Raw genomic sequence first — 23,078 nt, 5'->3', positions numbered from 1 at the left:
CCCCAAGAAAGCCACTGAATATAGGACCATTTGAATGAAGTTATAGGAGCTGTGTTGAAGGTTATAGACCCCTGGGCTCTCCAGATCCTTAGATTCTTAGAACCTGTTCCTATAAGGACAGGCTTGGTCAACACTGGTAACTGATCTGTGTGTTTTGAATATGATCAGTTTACTAATTAAACTCATTTCTAACATGGTGACTAACAAAGCTTCTTGTGTTGATCAGGCATTTTGTTAGCTACTTCTGAAGTATGGGCTTCTGATAGAAATTTGCTAACTACTCCTGGAATGTTTATTCTTATTTAGGATAGCTGAGTGCCCCTAGAAAGTAAATTAATATACATATTGTCTATGTTGAATAACCTTGGAGTTATATGCATAATTAACTTTTACAACTTCAATGATAAAATTTGAACAAAAGTGAGAGGCAAAGGGAATATTTTTAAAAATATTTTTAGTTGTAGATGGACACAATACCTTTAATTTAATTATTTATTTTTATGTGGCACTGAGGATTAAACCCAGTGCCTCACACAAGCTAGGTAAGCACTCTACTCTGAGCCATAACCCCAGCCCCACATGGGAATATTTAAATGGAGCACAGACTCCTTGAGAGTTCCAGGTTAAACTTGAAATGGTAGTGTAAATAATACTGTTCCCACAAGTGTCCTTGATTTCCATGTCCTCCTCAATGTGTGAGCAGGTCGCCCTGTTGGGGGTGATTCCAAAGGTTAAAGGTACATATTTATACCACATGGCACCTAAGCATAAAGACTTTTTCACCTGATCTTGAAGAAAAGGCAGACAGATATTTGCTTCAACAGGAGAGAAAAGGACTGTTTCACTTGTAGAAAGGCACAGTTTTCCAGGGTATTCCAGATATTTTTTACTATCTTTTGATTTTTGCCATAAGAGCATTAGAATCCACCTGCCCCCGGCCATGCAATGTAAGATGAGATGAGTCTGGATCCAGCATTGAACTAGGCTCTTTGAGGCTCCTGGAAAAGTGTGAGGTGAAGTCTCCTTGCTTTGGAATAATTTAGGATCTGCCTGTTTGAATTACCTCAGGATAAACAGTCAGTAGGAGCAAGAGTCAGGATAATTTTAGCCCAGAACCAAAGTAGCTTTGTGTTATTTTTGATGGGAAAAATTACAAAACTTATATTCATCATGTGAGAAAGAATATTTTGTCTAACACATACATTTAGAATCCCACTGTGAAATTCCAAAGACAAACTCTAGTTAAGTTTATGGTAGGGCTGATTGGTGGATTTATTACTTGAATATCATTCCTTTGTTCTAACCAGATGGTGATGAAATTATAAAATAATCTGTATGTACTGTAACCTTGATTGTATATCCATTCTCATTGCTGATGTGTGGAATATCTTGAAAAAAATCTCCTCAACCCTTTTCTTAATACTGACAATTATGGGCTTTATTGATTTTTAAGTTTGCTGATTTTTTTCATGGTTTTTAATTATGATTCCAACAGGTATTATCTTTTGATGCCTATGTGGAAGATGAAGTGCCTGATAAAAACCAAGAAAACTATAGAATAAGATACTATAAAATCTACTTCTACCTTGAAGATGACACAATTCAAGTGAATGAACCAGAGGTGAAAAATAGTGGACTGCCTCAAGGTATCTATTTTAAGCAGCATTATGATTCTTTCACTTCTAACTCTTGCCTTTATATACAGTCATTCTTTTAGCTTTTTAAAAAGCTCATGCTAATCCTTAGGTATCTAACTTGTTGGCAATGGTGATAGAAGGATGCTGTTAGTGTTTAATTAGTCATAGTGACTTAATCAGCCTTCTACCCCACACACTTCAATCATTTTTCTCACTGCTCTGTGGCATATTGTATCCTTTCAGGTGCTGCTCCAGTATGAGCAAATTCTCATGTGTCTTTGACTTTGTCCTCAAATCCTTTGGTCTCTTTGTCACGGCCACAATTGCTTTTTGCACAACATTATCAATGGAGAAGATAAAGCAATTCTCTGTTACCACTTTTAGATTGATATTCTTTCCTGAATTTACTGTCATTTGTTTAAACTACCCTCTCTTCTTCCTGTTAACTAACATCATTTATGGTAATTAACAAAACATTGATGGTACCCTAACAGGAAGTCCTTGTTCCTTCACCCTGTGTATAGCATCCACTTTTTCTGTACTCAACTTCAGCTACAGATAGGTGTGTGTGTGTGTGTGTGTGTGTGTTTGTGTTTTAATTCTGTGACATGGCCACCACCAGAGGAACTAATCCAAGGCTGCATTATTAGAGTATGGAAGAAGATATCAAGGGAAGTGACTGATTAGTTCTGGTTGTGCTATGGGTCCATCCCTTGGGATGATGTTGAATTCTGGATACCTTCAGGGGACAGTAATTAACCATGATGGTGTGAGGACTGAAAGTTTGTCATGTGTAAGACAGAATACTGAAAAACAATATTTTTCTATAACAGGAGGACTCAAGTGTGTCTGATAAATGTCTCTAGATATCTAAGGGAGTATCATATGAAGGAAGGATGATCACATTTTCTGTATCCTCAAGGATGGAAGCTAGAGGTCAGAAAGAGAAAGAACTTACAAGCAGAGAGCTGCCAGAAGTTGTAGTGGATGGTCCTGGTTGGCCTTGGATGGAATTAAGGGTGGGGGTTTGGTGTAGAGTGGAAGAGTAAAGAGTCACATTCATTGCTATAAATGGATGCCCCTGGGCAAGGGTCAGGTGTTGTTTTTCACTGATGGTTTAGTGGAGGCATTGCAGGGGAGTTGAGTGTTGGTTTGATCATTGATGTAAATGTTCTTTGTTGGTTGGATCATTAATGTAAATGTTCTTCCAGGGTCTTTGTTCCTTGAACAACCACAGTCCTTGGGTGCAGTGTCATTTCTTTTGTCTTTTGGAATAGTCCCATCTCCATTATCTCAGACTCTGAATTATTTTCTCTTACTACAATCTCTACTTCTTTTACTTTCTCCATTTGTTCATACTTACCTACCATTCCTGTTCTTCATTCTCCTAGCAAAATGTATTCTGAACTTATCCATGTCTTTTGGGCCTGTTTACTACCATTCTAATCCGAGCTACTCTCATCTCTTGATTGGAGGATGGAATAACTGCCAACCATGGTCTCCCTGCCTCCATTTCTGCATCTTCTACCATGTCCTCTATGTGGTATCCAGCCATGGTGTTGCCTAGGATATTATCTTGATGCAACGGTGGCCTCTAAAAAGCATGCATACATGCTCCCCCAGAGGCCACAGATCAGAAATTTGTGGGTGACATTAAAATGCATGAATCATACAATAGATTACATAATTTAAAATGCACAACAAGGGCTGGGGATGTAGCTCAGTGGTTGAACACTTGCCTAATATAGGCAAGGCCCTGGATTCCATTCCCAGCAGCAGCACCCCACCCCCACCCCACAATAAAACTGCACAGAGAGAAGACAGGGGAAAGGGTAGATTTATATACTGTGGGCTAAGTTCAAGTGGGTAGAATGACCACACTGCCTTAATCCTGAGATAGGCAATAGTTTGTTCCCCACCCCTTCTCCTTCACAACCTCAGCTGTGGATAATGTGGTTTGGAGACCAGAATTGAGGGTCAAGCAAGGAGAACCACAGACAGAAAATGCCCTGGTCCATGGGCACATCATCGCTCTATTGGAGAGATGAGTGTTTGGTCACAGCTGTAGCTCGCCAGTAAGAGTGATGAATAGTCATGGGTTTTGTTTGTGTTTCTTGGACAGGGGGTCCATGGGGCCAGAATTGTTGTTGCTAATGAATGAGTGGCCGAATTAAGGCCTCATGAATATTGAGTGTTCATGAATATTTAGTGTCTCTTGTATATTTAGTGTCTCATGAATATTTAGAGCCCAGGTGCCTCATGTATATTTAATACCTACTGAAAATTAGTTATCTCTTGGTCCTTCCATCCCTTCCTTTCTGTTTTTAACACATACATATCCTACTTACTTCCTTCTTATCATTACTTAACACATCTTGTGATTTGTGCCTGTGTTGAATGAAGTTTTTGCTTACTAACTACTTATTTAAGCCTGATGCTTCCACAGTGGTGTACTATAATGAGTTCAAGGGAGCAGAAACAGGAATTTGGAGGCCAGGGACCTCTGAGAAAAGGTTGTCATATAGCCTTATTTCAGTGTGCAAAGGACTTCCCTCAATTCTAATAAGACTGAGGCTTTTCTTACAGCATGGCTTTATTGTGTCTGGTGCTTGGGGTGATGAATTTGAAGCCAGTTGGCATTGCCAAGAAGTGTTTGTTGAATACCTGTTCTGTGCTAGGCACTATTCTGGGTTTTGGGAGAAAGGACAAGATGATTAAGACCCATCATGTTCTGATCTCATGGAGTTTACAGACCAGCAGATTGAAGAGGAAAGGGAGCATAATGACTAGTCCAGGAGTTTTATGGTTGTTCTGGCTAGAAATGCTAAGTGTCCAAACCAAGACAATGGAAGTAGGACTAGAAAGCTGGGGAAAGATTTGAGAGACCTTTGGTTGGCAGAGTTGATAGGCCTTTGGTGACTAAATATAGAGATTGAGGAAGGGAAATATCTAATGATAAAGTAAGAACTTTACCTTTATTATCTCATACAATCCTCCAATGACTATCTAAAGTTGGTATTGCCATTGTGACTTTTACTAAAAAGAAAACAGGCTTAGGGGGTAATTTGCTTGTGTGTGTGTGTGTGTGTGTGTGTGTGTGTGTGTGTGTTGCTGGGGATTTAGCCCAAGGCCTTGTGACTACTAGGCAAGAACTCTTACCACTGAGCTATACCAGAGTCCTAGCTGATTGCTTCAGAGATCTCTAGTAAAAGGGATGGTGATACCTTTGTAAACAGTCCAGGAGTATGGAGCACAGAGTATGGGGCAGGATTGGGGTTTGTTGCTCTGGTACATTTGTTTGGGGGCATGAGGCCTTTGAAGGAATTAGGACATCTATGTGTGATATCCACTAGGCAGGTGGAACTTCAGGATGAATTTTCTATAAAAATAAAGACTAAAAATGTGAATTGGGAATCATGAGTACTCAGATCATGACCAGAATCAGTCTGTTCCACTGTATTGAAGGAGTGCTGCTGCTGAAGTGGTGCAAAGAGGAAGAGGATTTGATTTAGTATCTCTGCTGGTTTTTCTAGTAGAGGGAGAAGAAGGCCATATCAGTTGTCCTCATTGTTCTTTGGTTCCAAACTTGACTGAATGGTCTAGGAAATATGGAAATGCCTTAATATTTTTAAAAAATATTTTTTTAGTTGTCAAGGGACCTTTATTTATTTATTTATATGCGGTGCTGAGAATTGAACCCAGTGCCTCATACCTGTTAGGCAAGTGCTCCACCACTGAGCTACAACCTCAGCCCAACATATTAAAAAAGGTTTTGATATAATTTAAGGTTAAAAATGTGACATTTTATTTTTTAAGGGACTGTAGTTTTAGATTTTGGGGTCATTTTTAACATATATAAGGCAGTTTTTAAAGTTTGTAAAGATTGTATTAAAATGTTTATAAAATTATTTTTAAGTACAGAAAGAGATAATTTACAACTTTTCATTTCTGTGAGCATCTGTTTTACTCAAGTGTATTTGATTAGGTGGATGACAATATTGCTTTAACCTTTTTTTCTTAAAGGTTTTCACTTGACACTGCTCTGATCTTTTCTCACCAAACTGCTTATTTTCTGATTACTTTCCCAGTCAAAACATCAAATTTGCCCAAATGATACAATTAAGGCCACACACTATCCCAAACCTGCATTATATATATCCCAAACCTGGATTATATTTTTATTATTATTCCTTTTAAGTCAAAACTCATATTCCTATAGCTCACTGGCCCCTTTCCAGTGCATTTTTGTTTTATTAAACCAGCCAAGAAGAAATATGAAATACAACCTCTAGGATGATCTTGGAAAGGTTCTTAATAAGATTTTCAATTCTCTCAGCCTCAATTTCAAATCTCACAAAGGTAGATTCCAAAGACAAGTTGAAGATAGTCATAATGATGCACTTGGAAATAATTTTTATGTAATAAAGAAAGATTGTTATTCATAAAGACAAAAAAGAACCCTGAGTAGAAAGACTACTTTAAAATCTTTGCAGAAAATTGTAGAATTTCTCATCAGTTTACTGTGTGTGATCAGGACATTTCTCTGTGTGAAGTTGCAGCTCAAGGGTGGTGGACAGAATACACAGTAATCACACTGTGTAATGACATTGAGTTTGTCAGCAGAGTGGAGAAACCTGGAGGGCTGTAGCAAATCCTGTCGAAAGCAAACACGAATAACCACTCTGTCGTCAAACTTTGTTTAGAAAGAAACCAGTATCTCTTGAAATATTTAATACCATGATTCTTGCTAAAAAAGTTCTGTCTGGACAGTGAATAGTTTGAAAAAACCTTTAAATTCTTTCCTAAATTAAATATTAGGGAAAAAGAAAACAAATTTAATGAGCCTGGGGTTCAGACTTTGGTGGGATGGGCTAGGTAGTTTGTGTGTGTGTGTGTGTGTGTATGGTTTGAGTGGTCTTGACCTGCCTTCCTTCTGTGTGCCTGTGGGTTCTGGGAAGAGGCTAGGGGTCAAGTTTAGGTGCTGTGCACTGATAGTGTTCCTGTCACTTCACAGGGTTTTGCTATTTTCCCAATGAACTAGGAGGCTGGTTGCACCTGTTTCTCATAGACCTGACCATTCCGAAATCAGTGCAAATAGATGAATTATAGCGCCCCTCCACACATGGGGTGTTAAGAATAGGAAAGACAGTGGAATGAATCTGATATAATTCTCCTATATACATATATGAATACACCACAGTGAATCTCACAATTCAGTAGGAGATATACTCCATGTTTGTATAAATACGTAAAAAAAAAAAAAACTAATTGTCTCTATTACCATGTAATTTTTTTAAAGGGTGGCCAGAGTTTGGAATAAGCCAGAAACAAAAGATGCATCCATTAGCATGGTGCCAAAATAGGCATTTAGTTACAAGCAGCTTCTAATCAGAAAAACATATTTTTAATATTCACAAGTTCTTGTTGGCAAAGAGATTTGTGTGTTATGAGTCAAGTTAGTCACTGTTTCAATTCAAGGCTTGCTTTCATTTCTTGCCAGGACATCACTTTCTTTTGGGTAGATATGTTATATTTATAGAATTTGTTGCTCTTCTGCTGGAATGTAGTTAAAATAATTTTATGTCAGGCCAGGAATGTCAGAGGTAAACCCAGTAGTTTAACTTCTACCTGTCTAACAGAATAAATGTCAGTCTAATGCTACTAAATCCAAACTAATTTATGCTAAAGAAAAGATAATGAACAGAAACATGCCATGACTTCCAGCATGGTCCATACCAGTTGTTTTCAGTTGGGAGCAATTCAATCATCAGAATTTCCTAGCCCACCCCAGAATTTTTTGTTCTGGAGTCTTGGGGTCAAGAACTGGCTTTTATATGGTTCCTAGTACATCTTTGGATAAATTCACTTATGATTTGTTTGGGCTCCTCAATTATGTAGTATTTATTTTTTTAATCCTCTGAGATAATCTACTTGAATGAAGCAAATGTAATCAGAAAATAGAAATCAGCCCCATTCATATTAGGTATACACCATATATAAGTGCTATATCTCATAAAGCAGAAGGGGGTAGCAGTAGGACTGCCAGATAAAATACAAGACGTCCAGTTATATTTTAATTTCAGAGAAGCAATGAAGAATCTTTTAGTGTAATTGTCTCAAATATTTCATGGGATATACTTATACTAAAAATGTATTCATTATTTTTCTGGATTTCAAATTTAACCGAGTATCCTGTATTTCAATCAATTAAATCTGGCAATGTGGAGGGTGAACATTGGAGCAGTAATGGAATGGAATAATGTAGAATTTAAGAGTGGAGGTGAGTTGCTAGTCTGAGAAGATAGGTATTTGGTACATGGTGGCTGCCCAATGGATATTTGTGGAAGGAAGGAAAGGAGGAAGGGGGGAAGGGAGAAGGCTATAAAACAATGCAGGCATCATAAATGGTACCAGGTACTTGAGGGATCAGAGGAGGATAAACCAATATCCACTAGAGAAGATGGCATTTGAGTGGTAGCTCAAATGTTTCTCCAGAGTCAAGCATGGTGGTATATGTCTATAATAATAGCAATTTGGGAGGCTGAGGCATGTGGATCACAAGTTCAAGGCCCTTTCTCAAAAATAAAAAATGGGCTGGGGATGTAGCTTAGTGGTAGAACGTACCTGGGTTCAATCCCCAGGAATACACACACACACACACACACACACACACACACACACACAGTTTCCCCAGATAAAGATGCAAGAAAAAGGTAGAACACAAGATAAAAATGTGGTAAATGGTAGGGTAAGGAGTTGGGAGATATTTGGGAGCAGATCATAGAGTCTGTATTAAGAAAACTAGGCAAGAAGTTGGTAATGTAAGAAGACACTAGAGCAACTGCCCAGCTATCATTTGGGTGCTTATTCAGTGGCTAAGGGGGAAATGCATAGGGTTATTAGTTTTCATTATGATCAGAGATATGGAATTCTAAAATGTTTATTCATTTGCTTAAAGGCAGGGGCTAGATTATCTATATTAAAAAAGTTATTCTTGTGAAACCAAAACTCTAAAGATAACATTTTTGAAAATTAATAGAAAAACTGGAATAGTGATTTTAGTGGAGTAATATAGTGAGGGCAAAGGGAGGTAAGGTACCCTATCGTGTTGATCACTATTAAGGCTCTTAGTTTTTTGTTGTTTTTTTTTATACAAATTTAGTAGACATGGTGATAAGAGAACATTCGAGTTGTATATTTATTCACCTAAGAAGTGCCTCCCTCTAGTCTTGGATGTACCCAAGGTCTGCAGTGATACAAAAATGAAATAAACATACTTACAATTAAGATAGATGTAAGAGGTTGGAAACTTACTTCTGGAAGGTGAGTTCCTAAAAACTAAATTTAGTGCTAGGAGCCATATCTAAGGCAGGTCCCTGTTGAATGACGTGAAAACACACTAAACAAAAATGGTCATATGGCCACTTTGATCTAAATCATAGGGGAATGTTAGAAAGTTAAAGCTTGCAGAATATAGTCAAATAACAGGGCTTTTTAAAAGGAAGAGAGATGTAAAATACGAAGTTGAGGACAAGCTGGAAAGGGGGCACTTGATGCCTGGACATGTGTCCCTGTTGTCATTAGGGGCACTTAAGAAGATGAACATCATCAGAAAACTTAAAGGGCAGACATGATGCTTTAGTTGTTTTTTCCATTTTGTAACATTATTTTGGCTTATCTACCTTGATGATCCAGCTGCTTTTTGTTGTGTGCCAAAGACATGGCATCCTGCCCATTTTTTTTTTTTTTGACATTTCAGAATAAACTCCTGCCATTTATCATGGAAGACTAAAAACACACAAATTACAATAAATAGAATTTTTAATCCTCAAAGGACACAGTTGAGAGATCCCAGGAATATATTATTGAAAGCTCTCATGTGCAACTATACATTTCAAATGGCCCTCATCAGTTTTCTGATTAACATGCGATTGTGATGTTGGAATCCTGGTTAACAAAAAATTTCTTGTGTAGTGTTAGCCCTGCCTTTTCTCTCCAACCCATGAATGGTCAGGATTCTTTTGTTATTACAAAGAACTTCCCTGGCCTCTCCTAAGAAACATCTGGTGAGAGGAGTATGGGAGCTTGAGATATGCAGGCTCCTGGGAGGGACAGGTAAGGCTGTGATGCTGTCCTTACAGTGGGGATTGCTGTTGAACAAGTGGCCCTCTCTGGAAATTTGCCCTTAGAACAGAGCTAGGCTGTTCTTTTGAAAGAGCTCCATAATCAGTCTCTCTCCTTTTCATGGTGGCTGGCTCTTCTGCCCATTTTTATTCTGTTTTGCCTATGGCTCCTTTCCTTCCCTTAAGTAATTTATGGCTACAGTACAGTGATATACATTTCAGTGAAAATTATGGAAAGTAATGGTATTTAGTTCATGTCTGAAATCTCAAATTCAATATTTTTTCTGCCATTTGTTAGGACATGACCTTGGCCTTGGCAACTTAAGCACTCAAAGTGCTCTGAGCTTTGGTTTTCTCATTCATAAACTGAATATTCATATTTCATGTATTAAATGTCTCATGGGATCATTGAAGATTAAATGAGAAAATGTAACTGAAATTCTATCCTAGGGCTATGATGATGATTGTGATTATTATTATTTAAAAGCCCAGTGGGTGGGCCAGTTCTTCATATCTAGAAAAATATAGGATTCCTCTTCAGAGTCTTACAGAACAAAAACCAGCACTAACTTGCTTATTTGAATTTTTATAATGAACTACAAATGCAAGATAGATGGAATTTTTGAAGAAGCTCCTCACTATTGAGTTAATCTTATATAGTTTAAAAACTGTCACAATGTAAGTATTTTTAAAAAGGTGTATAATGGATCCTGAAGATACCTGAAATGCCCATCCTTTATAGATATTTAAGTATGCAATTTGTTCTAAATGTCTAATCTTGAATGATTAAATAATTTGCATACTGTTTTCAGTGGCATGAATTAAAGGCTAATTGAAGAATATTTTTTGCAGTAAAATTATATCATCTTTTATGTAGTACATTTAAAAATATTCTAGGCCAATTCTAATTTTATAGTTTTATTATTTTAATTTAATGTACCAAGTAATTAAAAATTGCTACAAAGAAAAGAAGATGAAAATGATTTTAGTTAATTTCCCCTCAACAGAGTGAAAAGATGATAAGTGGAGTAATGGAACAGAGCCCAGCACAGTTCCTGGCACATAAAGATATTAATTAAATGTTCCTTAATGAATAAGGAATGAATAATTTCTAAGTATTTCTAGATTTTGGAAAAGGCACCATTCTCAGTACCACATAAAATACAAAGAAGATAGGTTGACATCTTTATATTAAAATACCTCCATATAGAGGTTACACAAGCCAACTATTATTGAACTGTGAGATCCTCAGGTTGTTCTGCTCGCTCTTGGAGATGGTTCTCAGGCCCAAGTCAGTTATACATGTTAAGAGACAATTCTCCATGGGTATCTTGCATTTTTGTACCCCTCGCTGAGGCACTGACTGCTTCTTGTTCTGGACTCTCTTCAGGGGCATTTATATATACAAACAGCTTTGGAAGACAAAGACAGTCTCTCCGTCTAGAGCACAGAGAAGATTTTGCTAGTTTGCATTTAGCCTCAGAAGATAGAGGTAGTGTCATCCTCCAGAACAAAGGGCAAATGTGCTTACTGCCTGTTGAGTTTAATAAGGCTGTTTGTCGCTCACTGTAGCAGATTCGGGTTCCCTAAGCTCTAGCATCCTCTCCTGTCCTATAACCTACTGGGTGTGCAGCTGTTGTCTGGTTCATATTGTGTCCTCCAGTGGGAATTGGGGCTTAGGAAGCTGGTGCAAAAAATGCAGATGTTCTATTGCTACTGTTACTGCTACTAAGTAATAAACTGCCCTTTTTCTCTACTCAGAAGCAAGTGGGCATCCGAAAGAAGGGGATGATGGGACGAGATTAAAAACCTTTCTAAGCAACTCAGTGAGACCCTGTCTCCAAATAAAATACAAAGTAGGGCTGGAGATGTGGCTCAGTGGTTGAGTGCCCCTGAGTTCAGTCCCTGGTTAAACAAAAACAAGATTTAACCCAGAGTGCTGGGTAAAACTATGAAGCCTCCTGTGACCTCCACCTGATGGCAGTGGTTGGATGGAGGTGGACAGAGGCTGTAGAGGAAGAAGAAAGATTAAATTGATAGAGGGAAAAGAAATCATGAAGCTTCACATTAGCCTAAAGTCATTCATACTTATCGAAGCTATAAATCACCATGTTGGCACCTAACATACTGCAGCTTATTGACTTTTTTTTTTTGATCAAAGAATATGTATTTTTATGAGCATTCTGCTTTGGGGCCTTAATGCCTTGGTTAGTTGCATACATTGAAGTGTTAGTGGCTGAAATTGAACCTGTTTATTCTATGAAGACATGATGGCAATGTGGCATTTTTGGTCACTCTTCTTATAGTCTTCTTTTTTCATACCTTACCCCACCCCAGTATTTATGGTTTATTAAAATATCTTCCCTAACACCACTCAGACCCCTCTACTGATGTGCCAGGCTGGTCAAAGAACTCTGGACCTGCACTGGAGTTGTGGCTCAGTGATTGAGCACTTGCCTCGTATGCATGAAGCACTGGGTTCGATCCTCAGCACCACATAAAAAAATAAATAAATAAAATAAAGATATTGTGTCCATCTACAACTAAAAAATTTTTAAAAAAAGAACTTTGGACCTCTGAGGTCTCAGCTCCCTCTGACTCCCTTAGAATTTGAATGTACTAAATGCCTCCTAGGACAAGCCCTTTGCCCTGTTGTTGGAAGGCATATAGAATTTTTACTAAGATGTACTGTAACTTCTTGTTAGCTGCTGCATGGTATAACAGTTGTCTTTTACTTCATGCCACAGGGACTTTTATCCGCCGTCATCGGATTTCTCTCCCACCCCCTGATGATGATCAGTTTTATACTGTATATCATTTCAATATCAACACAGATGTTGTCTTCTATGGCCGGACATTCAAGATTTATGAATGTGATGCATTCACAAAAAACTTTTTGAAGAAAATAGGAGTGAAATTAAATCCCCCTGGACATTGTCCAGAAGATCCTTATATGAAGGTGCGGAGAGAGGTAAGAAATTGATGCGTCTGTGAGTTCTTGTCTTGGAGGGTTAGTAAAGGGTGTTCCTGATGCAGCTGTGAAAGAGCTTTTGGGGCCATCATTACTCGAGTTGTCCTGTTCTCCTTTGGGTTGAAGGGAAGGCTAAGAGTTGGCCTCAGAACAGGAATGATTGCTTAACTAACCACACATACCAGTTTTTTCTGTGGAGTTTCTTTTCCAGGCAGGAGCATTCTGTGAACTGCTTAGGTGGAACAGTTTCTAGGAGCCCATGATTCCCTTTGTGATCACTTAGAGCATTTAAGTTGGGCCCACAGTTCCATGGCTTGTCTCTCCTGGGTTTAGTTACTTAACACTGGCTGGAAAAATCTCTGCTTCTCTGCTACTTACTTACTATTCCAATCCTTGTGGGTCTACCTTTTTCTTCCTCCTTAGAATTCCCATCTCTTCTTATGGTGACATTGAATGCTGAAATGTCCTGAAATAGTGAAGAGGGTCATGATTCTATTGTCTCCCTATTATGAAAAGATGCTTTTCTTCAAAGTCTGATCCCAGTTACTAAAGGGAGTGAAGATTCAGTATTATTGTTATCTTTCTGCAGATTTTAAATGATTCTTTGACCCAAATTTTATGTTTTCTAAAAGCATCTAAATATCCAAAAGGGGAAGTGTCATTGGAAGTCACATACCAAACTAGTCTTCTTGCTGGGTCTGAATGCAAATCTCTTAAGTCTTACCTTGATTTTTGTTATTGTCATTTGTTTCCCTTTTCTTTTTTATTGACATATGATTATACACAGTGAAATACAGACATTAAATATACTAATGGATGAATCTTAACAAATGCATATACCCATACAACTTATACCCAAATTGAGATGTTGAATATTTCCATCCCTCCAGAAAGTTCTCTTACACATTTTCTAATTAGTTCCTCTCCCTACCCAGGGACAACCACTAGTCTCGTTTTTATTCCTATAGATTCCTTTCATCTGATTTTTATTGTTTTAAAACTTAGAATTCATTTCCTTACAGAAAGATAACAAAATTTAAAATCAAATTCTCCTTTGATTTCTTGTTAAAAGCTGCATGTAGGATTATTAATCTATACCTGTCTACTAGTACCAGCCAAATTATCCTTTAATGTTATAGGCATACAAACCTCCTGAGAATTATACATACGTATACATATATATGTATAAATAAAATTTATATAAAACTGATTCTGCAGTATCTAAGATAAAATGAAGGTGTATCAGCGTATAAAGAGATTTTTTTTTTGGTTTAGGTTCATTTTTATTTTTTACAAATGTCCTAGACAAAAGAGTCTAGATAAATACAAAGTCATTAGAAGCACCAGAGAGATCCTGAAGGAAATGGACTCATTTGAATTACCACCCCTTGCAAATGGCTCAACTCATTCACTACCAGTTGGTATTATATGATAGCAATTGTGAATGGTGATCTCTTATATGAAATTGCAAAAAGCACTGTAGGATTTTTATAAGTTTATAAAGAAAAAAGAAGTATTCTGCCAGGAATTGAGAATAAATACCAAGAACAGCCAAGAAATGGTTTTAAATAATTTTCTTTCTGATTAGGAGGATCATTTTAGCATTTATTCCCTCAGGAATATATTCTATATTCAGTGAATATAGAAACCTTGGACAATTAGTCAATATAACCTTTTATATTGACTTTTATGCATTTAGTTCTTTAGTGTTTGCTGCCTTGAAATGTAAAATTAGACAATTTAACTTGAACTGAAAAGGATCCCAATGGTATGTAATCAATACTGCATTTCTAAGAGATCATCTAGTCCCTCCACAATATTTTTTGTTAATCTATGAAAGTAGTGGTTCCCTAATTTTGTTTAAATATCAAGAATAAAGACTGAAGAGTCTATGGAAAGCCATTGTATTTCCCCCTGTCTTGGGGGGTAAGATTGTACTTAGACTGCCCTGGACAGATAGAACATTTCAAGAATTTCCAAAATGATTACATAACCCAATTTGGGACAATACTTCCCTTGCCAATGAGTACTTCCTTATATAACAATCCTATTTAGCTTCATCAGTTAGAATGGAGGCAGTTTTGCTCCAAGATGGGGCTGAGAACATGCAAATGGAGGGGAGAGTTATACCAAAGAATACTGCAGAGCTCTCTGTTTCTGGGGCTGAGGATAGGTGACATGGGCTTCTGTGTGGAACAGAAGTTCTCCATTTGCTCCTCTTCCATTTCCAAAATAAAATCATGAATATATTTCTTCTTTTTTACCTTCATAAAAATCTGAATGAGTCAGAAGCATTCACAGATATGAAGTTCCAGTGAAAAGACACATGATTTTATTTAGTTGAGTTATAATTAGCATAGGATCAAATTCATAGTATTAAAGCATACAGGTCAATGAGTGCTGGAAAATGCATACAATTGAGTAATCCATTGGACTGGGACCGGAGATGTAGTAGAGTGGTAGAACATTTGTCTAGCATATGTTAGTCATGCGTTCAGTCTACAGCACTGCAATGAAAAAAAAAGATGTAGAGTATTTCTATCACTCCAGAAAGTTCCTTTGTCCCCCTTTCTGACCAAATCCCCTATCTAGAAACAATTCTATTTTGATTTTTGTCACCATAGGTTAATTTTGTCCATTCTCAAACAAAAGCTTTAAGTCTTTGAGAAAAGTCAGTTTTAAAAAACATTACAGAAGGATAATTTGGTGTATTAAAATAATGTTTAATAAAGTAGGAAAAACTTCCTGATGCTTGTCAGTATACTTAAGGGTAAAACTGGTTATAGATGCATACATATGTAAGTCATAGCCAGTTGAAATCTTTAAAAATATCATAGAATAGTCAATAGAAAATGTATCTTTATGTCAATTTATTGCTTCCATCCCAGAAGTGACTATGCAAAACCTGCAACTATTTCTGACATTTTCTCCATTTGCAGAAACTAGACTGTGTAGACCCCTTTCGTCCTTATGAGTCCTTTGACACTCTGAAACAGTTCCTCCAATATGATGGGAAGGTTTTGCGATTCTTTTGCCTATGGGATGACTCAGACTCATTGTTTGGGGACCGGAGAGAACTCGTCCTGCATTACTTTTTGTCTGACGATACTGTGGAAATCAAAGAAGTGATACCACACAACTCAGGCCGAGATGCTGTGTCATGGTTCCTCCGGAGGAGTAAACTACCCAAGGTCAGCAGTGGATACACAACCATTTTCTAAGTTTGCTTGTGGGTCAAGAGATCTGAGTCACTATTGGGAATGTTGTGTGTCATGACTGTGTATTGATAGTTACCCTTTTATAGTAGTGCAATTTAGAAAATTTTCATCTTGTGTCCTCTGTTAATATACATCTATGAAAGTAATCTACAGAATCTGACCAATTAGAATTGAAACATTCTGGATTTAAGGTAAGTAAAGGTAAAAAGTAAAATCTAAGAGAAAGCACATATTTGCCATTGAGTTCACAATCAATCAAATGAAAGTAAAGGACTCCCTAGTAAAAGATTTGCTCATGGCCTTGGATGGGGCATTGTGTGTGTGGCCCCTGAAGCTCTCCTGAGGAGAGCCCATGGTGTTGGTCTGGGTTGTGAATACTCATACAAATGTACCCATGTTTGTGTGTACACGTGCACACACACACACGTACACAAGTATATGCACAGAAGTGATTCTTCCAAGTGTAGTGACTAGTTACCAACTAGCCACTAGTTAGTGTCAGTAACAGCTTTTGCATTTTATTTACTATTAAAAAGCATTGTCAGTGCTGGGGTTGTGGCTCAGTGGCAGAGCACTTGCCTCACACATGTGAGGCACTGAGTTTGATCCTCAGCACCACATAAAAATAAATAAACAAAATAAAGATATTGTATCCATTTATAACTAAAAAATTTTAAAAAGATATTTATTTAACAAAGCATTGTCAGACTGATTTCTACAAATACTTTTGGTAATTTGAGAGCTATTGTAACTTGGGTGCAGCAGGAGCAGCACAAAGGCAGGTTTGTATTAGAATTAGGGATCTGCCTCTTAATAGCTATGTGACCTTGGGCAAGTCACTTAACCTCTCTGAGCTTATTTTCCCATTTCTAAAATGCAGTTAACAGTGGTTCCCTCCTGAGGTAAATGTAAGGATTGAATAAGAAAAGATAGTAAACAACACTATCTAAGGACTTGTTAATATCTATAAGGTGTTAACACTCCTCCATGTTATATTTTATTTCTAATTTAGATAAGGTATTTTTAACTTAGTTCTTAGTGTTCCTGAAAAGGTTACTGTAACACTCATTTCCTATTCACACAACCGCTGGCCATTTGGTCCTCACAGAAGGTTCTCCCAGATTCTGTGAGCCCGCTGCCAGAAAGTCCTGCTGCGTTGCTTGGAGGCAGCGGGAGGCAGAATTCATTCCTGAGGGGGCCTCTGGGGTATGCACAGTAGGTGGCCAGGAGGAGCCAGGGAAGCCCATTTTTAGAATGACTTTGCAGATAGGCTAAACATAAAATAATAATGATATACCTGACATTTGCAGTATGCCTTGACATCAGTTACTTCATCTCTTTTATTTATTTATTTATTTATTTTTAAAATTGATTTTATTTTTTAAAAATACATGGCAGCAGAATGCATTACAATTTTTATTACACATATAGAGCACAATTTTTCATATCTCTGGTTGTATATAAAGTATGTTCACACCAATTCATGTCTTCATACATGTACTTTGGATGATGACCATCACATTCCACTATCATTGCTAACCCCCTGCCCCCTCCCTTCCCCTCCCACCCCTCTGCCCTATGTAGAGTTCATCTATTCCTCCCATGCTTCTTCTCCCTATCCCATTATGGGTCAGTCACCTTATATCAGAGAAAACATTCAGCATTTGTTTTTTGGGGATTGGCTAACTTTACTTAGCATTATCTTCTCCAACTCCATCCATTTACCTGCAAATGCCATGATTTTATTCTCTTTTATTGCTGAGTAATATTCCATTGTGTATATATGCCACATTTCTTAATCCATTCATCTACTGAGGGGCATGTAGGTTGGTTCCACAGTTTAGCTATTGTGACTTGCACTGCTATAAACATTGATGTGGCAGTGTCCCTGTAGTGTGCTGTTTGTAAGTCCTTTGGGTATAGACTGAGGAGAGGGATAGCTGGGTCAGTTACTTCATTTCATTTATTTGTTCAACACATATTTATTGAGGACCAACTGTGTGCTACCTTGGAGGTTACAGTGAGAAAGAAAATGGATTAAGTCCTGCTTCATGGAGTTTCGGTTCCTGGGGGGAGAGATACAAAACACATGGATATTCCCTTGAAACTCACAGCTTCTTTTCAGAAAGGAAACAGTTAAGTAATGTTGTAGTGAAAAAGATGAAGGAATTCAAGTTCTGAAAAGATAAATACATTGTCCCAAGTCCTGTAGCTAGTAAGTGGTAAAAAGAGGGTTTGCATCCAAGTGTACTGTTCTACATTATGTGACCTACTTATGCCACATGCATTATAAATTTCACACATTTAGACTTCCATTTTATGTCACATGTATCAGGAAAGATTCAGATTTCTTGTCCATAAGTGATGCTTTTGATCACGATCAATTCACATAGTTAATTAAGGTGTTTCCTGCAGCTCACATAACTGCTTGGGACCACCTGGAGCCCAGAATGCAGGACTGGGCAGTTCCCTGTCTTGCCACAGGCCGGGTTTTCTGTTAGAGGCTGATCCAAGTCTATTGCTCCTTCCACTTCACTGCGCTAACTCTGTGGGCCAGCAGGTACTCTATTCACTGAGCTCAGGATGAGGCAGGGTGCTAATCAGAATAAAGAAGCCAAGGAGGCAGGGGTTCTTCCTTGGGGAGGGTTGTAGTTTAATGAAGAGAAAAGATGGCTGCTGATTAAAACATTAGAGAACCAGAGAAAGTGGTAGAACCCTGCGGTAGGTGCTGGTGAGGTTTGGGTTGAGGATAAGTAATGGATTGAACAGTTCTCAGTGTGTAGATGGCTACCTGTAGAATGGGAAGGGTTGAGGGCAAAACAGGGCTTTATCAGGGCCTTAAAGAATGCATGGAGTGTAGGCCAGCCCACAAGGGCTATGACAGTGTAGGGAGGCGTGGTGGACTATGTGTCTTCCTCTGGATGGTAGAGAAGAACCATATACTGCATATTTCCTACATGTGTCCCTGAAGTACACTGTCTCTGTGTTCAGAAGCCATTCGCCTTGCTTTGATTTTGTATTCTAGCATGGCCCACCCGGGATCTATCAACCAGGCCAGATAACAGACCGAGCAGTTCTCAATGTGTACGGTGGCTTGGCAGAGAAGCGAGTGGATGGCTACCTGTTAGATAAATACAAGGTAAGGATCCTCATGTTTTATTACTGTTTTCAGTGTGTCTTCCCTGGAACCTGAATAGTGAGGTGAGTTACATATTCATCCCTGGTGAGAGTATTAATGAAATCAATGAATATACAAATATATACATTGTACTGGCATTTATCATATAAATAATGAGCCTGCATGCATACAGAAATACATGTATTGCATTGCTCTTTGCGAGTACTACAGTGCTAAAATAATGCTTTCAAATGTTAACATTGATTGGTTACTTTTGGATTTGATTTTTAAACATTAGTTATAAATAATATAATTGAAGTGTTTTTCCCCCCTTTGGGAGCGGGTACCTAGTTCTTTAGAAGGTCCATGGTGCCAATGCTATGTTCCTTTGTTTTTCTTAGCTAGGAAAACTAGACCAAGAGTATTACAAAGATAGTGACCTGACTATAGGAACCTACATCAATGTGTGGGGAAGGAAAGTGCTCCTCTGCGACTGTGATGAATTTACAAAGTCTTATTTTAAGGCTAAATATGGAGTTGGTAAGTGATACTTATGCTAACTAGAGAATATTTTCCAATTTTGACTTTTTGTTCCTAGCTATGCTTTTACTTCTGAGTTTCAGATGTTAAGCTCATAATTGCTATTGTTTACTGTGCATTTGCTAGCTCTGGGGCATTTGTTATCTTACATATTCCTAACAACAATCCTTCATGGGTAGACTCATCATCCTCATTTTTTAAAAATATTATTTTTAGTTGTAGATGGACACAAGACCTTTATTTTATTTTTATGTGGTGCTGAGGATTGAAGCCAGTGCCTTCAAATGCAAGGCGAGCACTCCATCATTGAGCTACAACCAGCCCTCATTATCCCCATTTTTTAAAGGCAAAGAAATTGAGACTTAAAGGGATTCATTTGTCCAGTCATATAGCAAGCAAAGAATGAACCAAGATCTGAACTTGTCTGCCTGATCCCAGGGGTTTCTATTTTTTTTCCCTTTGTGGCTGTCTGCCTCACTGTGATATAGGGTAAATGTTTAAGTTGGTCAAATAAAATGGAAATCTAAGTGCTTTTTATTCAATTCTTGCTTACTGCAAGAGAAACATTTCCTTGAATTCTCTAGGGAATTCTCTTGTGCCAATTTGTTTCACCTTTCCTGATAAGGCTCAGCCAGGTTTCTAGCTTCTCCCTTCATAGATATCAATTCCATTCCAATCATATTAGTTCAGTTCAGAATAAAAAGTAGTGATTTATTAAGCACCTATTATATACAGGTCAGTGCAATAGACTCAGGAGATAGAGAAGGGTTGAGAAGGGGTTTCTAGGCTAGAAGGGAAGTTGGGACCTACAGTATGATACATGGTGTTATGAGAGTCTTAGAAACAGGTGGAGGATATGATGTAAAATCCGAAACCTAAGCCCTCATTTATTAAACTCCTACTTTTAGGAATTTAATAATAATAGGAAGGAATGCTGACCAGCTCTGCCCACTCCCTAGGCCCTCTACCCAGGCTCCAAGTATGCTGCTAGGAGTTGATGAGTGCCGCAGTCTTGGCTGGGCACAGAATCACGAGCCAATCAAGCAGGAACAAAACTTTATTTTGAAAAAGCCGCTAACACTCTCAGCGCCAGCAAGTCAAAAACCGGTCCTCCCACGAGGGTGTCTGACCGGAACCGCGCGCCGACCGGAACCCCCCCGTCTCCTCCGACCTCCTCCGGAATTCCCTCCTACTATCCTTCCCCAACCAATGGGAACTCTCCAGCAGTCCCGTAAAGTCCCGTAACTTGAGTCCGGTAGCAGGCCAAGGTGAACAGCGGGAGTCCAGTTTGCATATGAATGTAAATTTTAACATAATCATCTCAGTGGCTAGCTGGCGTCACTTTACAACCAAAGGTGCCATACATCGTATATATGCTTGTGGCTCCTAGCATCTGCCCCCTTCTGTTTAATTAAGCAACAAGCAATGTGGCTAGGGACCGTGCCTGGTAGGTTGTCCAATTTAACATATGGTTCTTACCCGTCATGGGAGAACTGACCTTTAGGCGTCAGCTTCCTGTCTTAGGTTGAATCCACTGTAATCAGAGCAACCCGTCGCTGACTACCGGTCCAGCATTCAGCCATGCTTGTGGATAGGCCTATGCACCAGTGGGGGGGTGAGGTTCTTGCCTCACCTCTGTTGGCCCCCAAATTTAGCCTTGGTGCCAGTGGGGGGGTGAGGTTCTTTGCCTCACCTCTGTTGGCCCCCAAATTTAGACCATCACTAGTAGAAGGGAGGAGGATACAGAAATGCCACGACACCAAGCCAATTGACGGCTCCTTTGGAAAAATTGCGTCACTGGTGACACCATCAGCAAAGATATGCCAGTATTACCACAATAAACATGGGGTGAGCTGGCAAGGAAATTGCATCACTGGTGACACCATCAGCAAAAATATGCCAGCAGTACCACAATTCGGTGCACCAGATGATATTTCACAATGTATGCAACTGATATATAGTCCAGGCAAGTTCTGCAAGCAGTTCAAATTGGAGGAGTCTATCAATATGTCCATATCCTCCCAAAGTAAATCAAGTCCTTGATAGCATTACTTGTTGAGTTATATTCATTGATGCATCAGTTTATACAGTTTACTGTGATAGCTATCATAGAAGCTGTAGTTTGGTTTTATCTCAGTCTTCACTGGAATTGGGATGGAGATGGAAATTCTGGCAATGATGGTAAAGAGACATTATCCTGAACAGAATTATTAAATATAATAAAAAGAAAAGGTGAAAGTAAACAAACAGATCTGTTAAACTCCTTTAAAAACAATCCTTAACAGCCGTTTACCAAATTTAAATTAGTAAACAAACAGATCTGTTAACCATCTTTAACAACAATCATAAACAGCTGTTCACCTAATTTAAATTAAACCATATAAATCACGTGAATAAAGAAAAAATTCGGATCCATTTTTTCATGAGCGCTCCTCATATAAGAAATATGGACATACACACATACAGACATACAACACAAAACAGAAGTGTGCACACAACATACAACACATAAGACAATAGTAAATAAAGGCCTTGTAACTATACTTAGGTGAAATCTCCATTGCAATGTTTAAAAACTCCACAGTCAAAAAAAAAAAAAAAATAAATAAATAAATAAATAAATAAATAAATAAAAAATAAAACACAGTCAAAAAATAAAACTGATCAGAAAAACATTAACCTAGGTTTGTATGAGCTCAAAAATAAAATAGAACTTTATGATGTGGAAAAATGCAATAATAAAATAGATACTGAAAAAAAAAACCTTGGTTAATCACTGTCGCAGATGTAAGAATAGCCAAGCTGGAGCTCTGGATGTCAGCTGTTATGGATTTGAGTCAAATCATCTTCTTTTTCTGTAGAAATTGTTTTAGTTAATCTCTCTGGAATCCAAATCGGTTGCTGTTCATCCTGTGGGAAAACACAGACAGCGCCCCGATTCCAGACTATCACTGGATCCGGGCCTTTCCATTGTCCTGTTAGAATATCTTTCCAAAGTACCTTAGGCTTATGTACATTTTTGGGGTACAAATGTCTTTCCGCAGCACTAAGTCCCGATGAATCTAAATTTAAAAAGTTTAGAGTAAAAAGGGTTATTTTAAGTTTATCTTTGGGGGATATATACCCCTTTCCAATTCCCTCCTTTTGTTTTAATAAGTACATTTTAATAGTTTGATGAGCTCTTTCAACTATGCCTTGTCCTTGTGGATTGTATGGAATTCCTGTTATGTGAGTAATACCAAATGATGAGCAAAATTGTTTAAAAGAGGAGGAAGTATAACCAGGACCGTTGTCCGTTTTTAACTGTTTTGGAACGCCCACAGTGGCAAAATTTTGTAAGCAATGAGCTATAACATCTTTAGTTTTTTCTCCGGCATGAAGGGAGCCCATCAAAAATCCGGAAGAGGTATCAACTGTAACATGTAAATATTTTAATTTTCCAAATTCTGGCAAGTGTGTGACGTCCATCTG

General features: G+C 38.1%; 1 protein-coding gene across 1 annotated transcript in view; it reads left to right on the top strand.

Moving 5' to 3' along the window:
• Positions 1-23,078, top strand: part of EFHC2 (EF-hand domain containing 2) — a gene marked incomplete at its 5' end in the record, with an annotated part of 214,004 nt that overhangs the window by 89,331 nt on the left and 101,595 nt on the right. Inside the window, 5 exons of the mRNA XM_081277962.1 lie at positions 1,496-1,646; positions 12,508-12,731; positions 15,671-15,922; positions 18,975-19,088; positions 19,469-19,607. Of these exons, the coding sequence (XP_081134088.1) occupies positions 1,496-1,646; positions 12,508-12,731; positions 15,671-15,922; positions 18,975-19,088; positions 19,469-19,607 (880 nt within the window). The remainder of the gene's footprint in view (positions 1-1,495; positions 1,647-12,507; positions 12,732-15,670; positions 15,923-18,974; positions 19,089-19,468; positions 19,608-23,078) is intronic.

The sequence above is a fragment of the Spermophilus citellus genome (assembly GCF_964194105.1).
Source record: "Spermophilus citellus genome assembly, chromosome: X".
NCBI lineage: Eukaryota > Metazoa > Chordata > Mammalia > Rodentia > Sciuridae > Spermophilus > Spermophilus citellus.
This window is presented reverse-complemented; position numbering and strand designations above follow the sequence as displayed.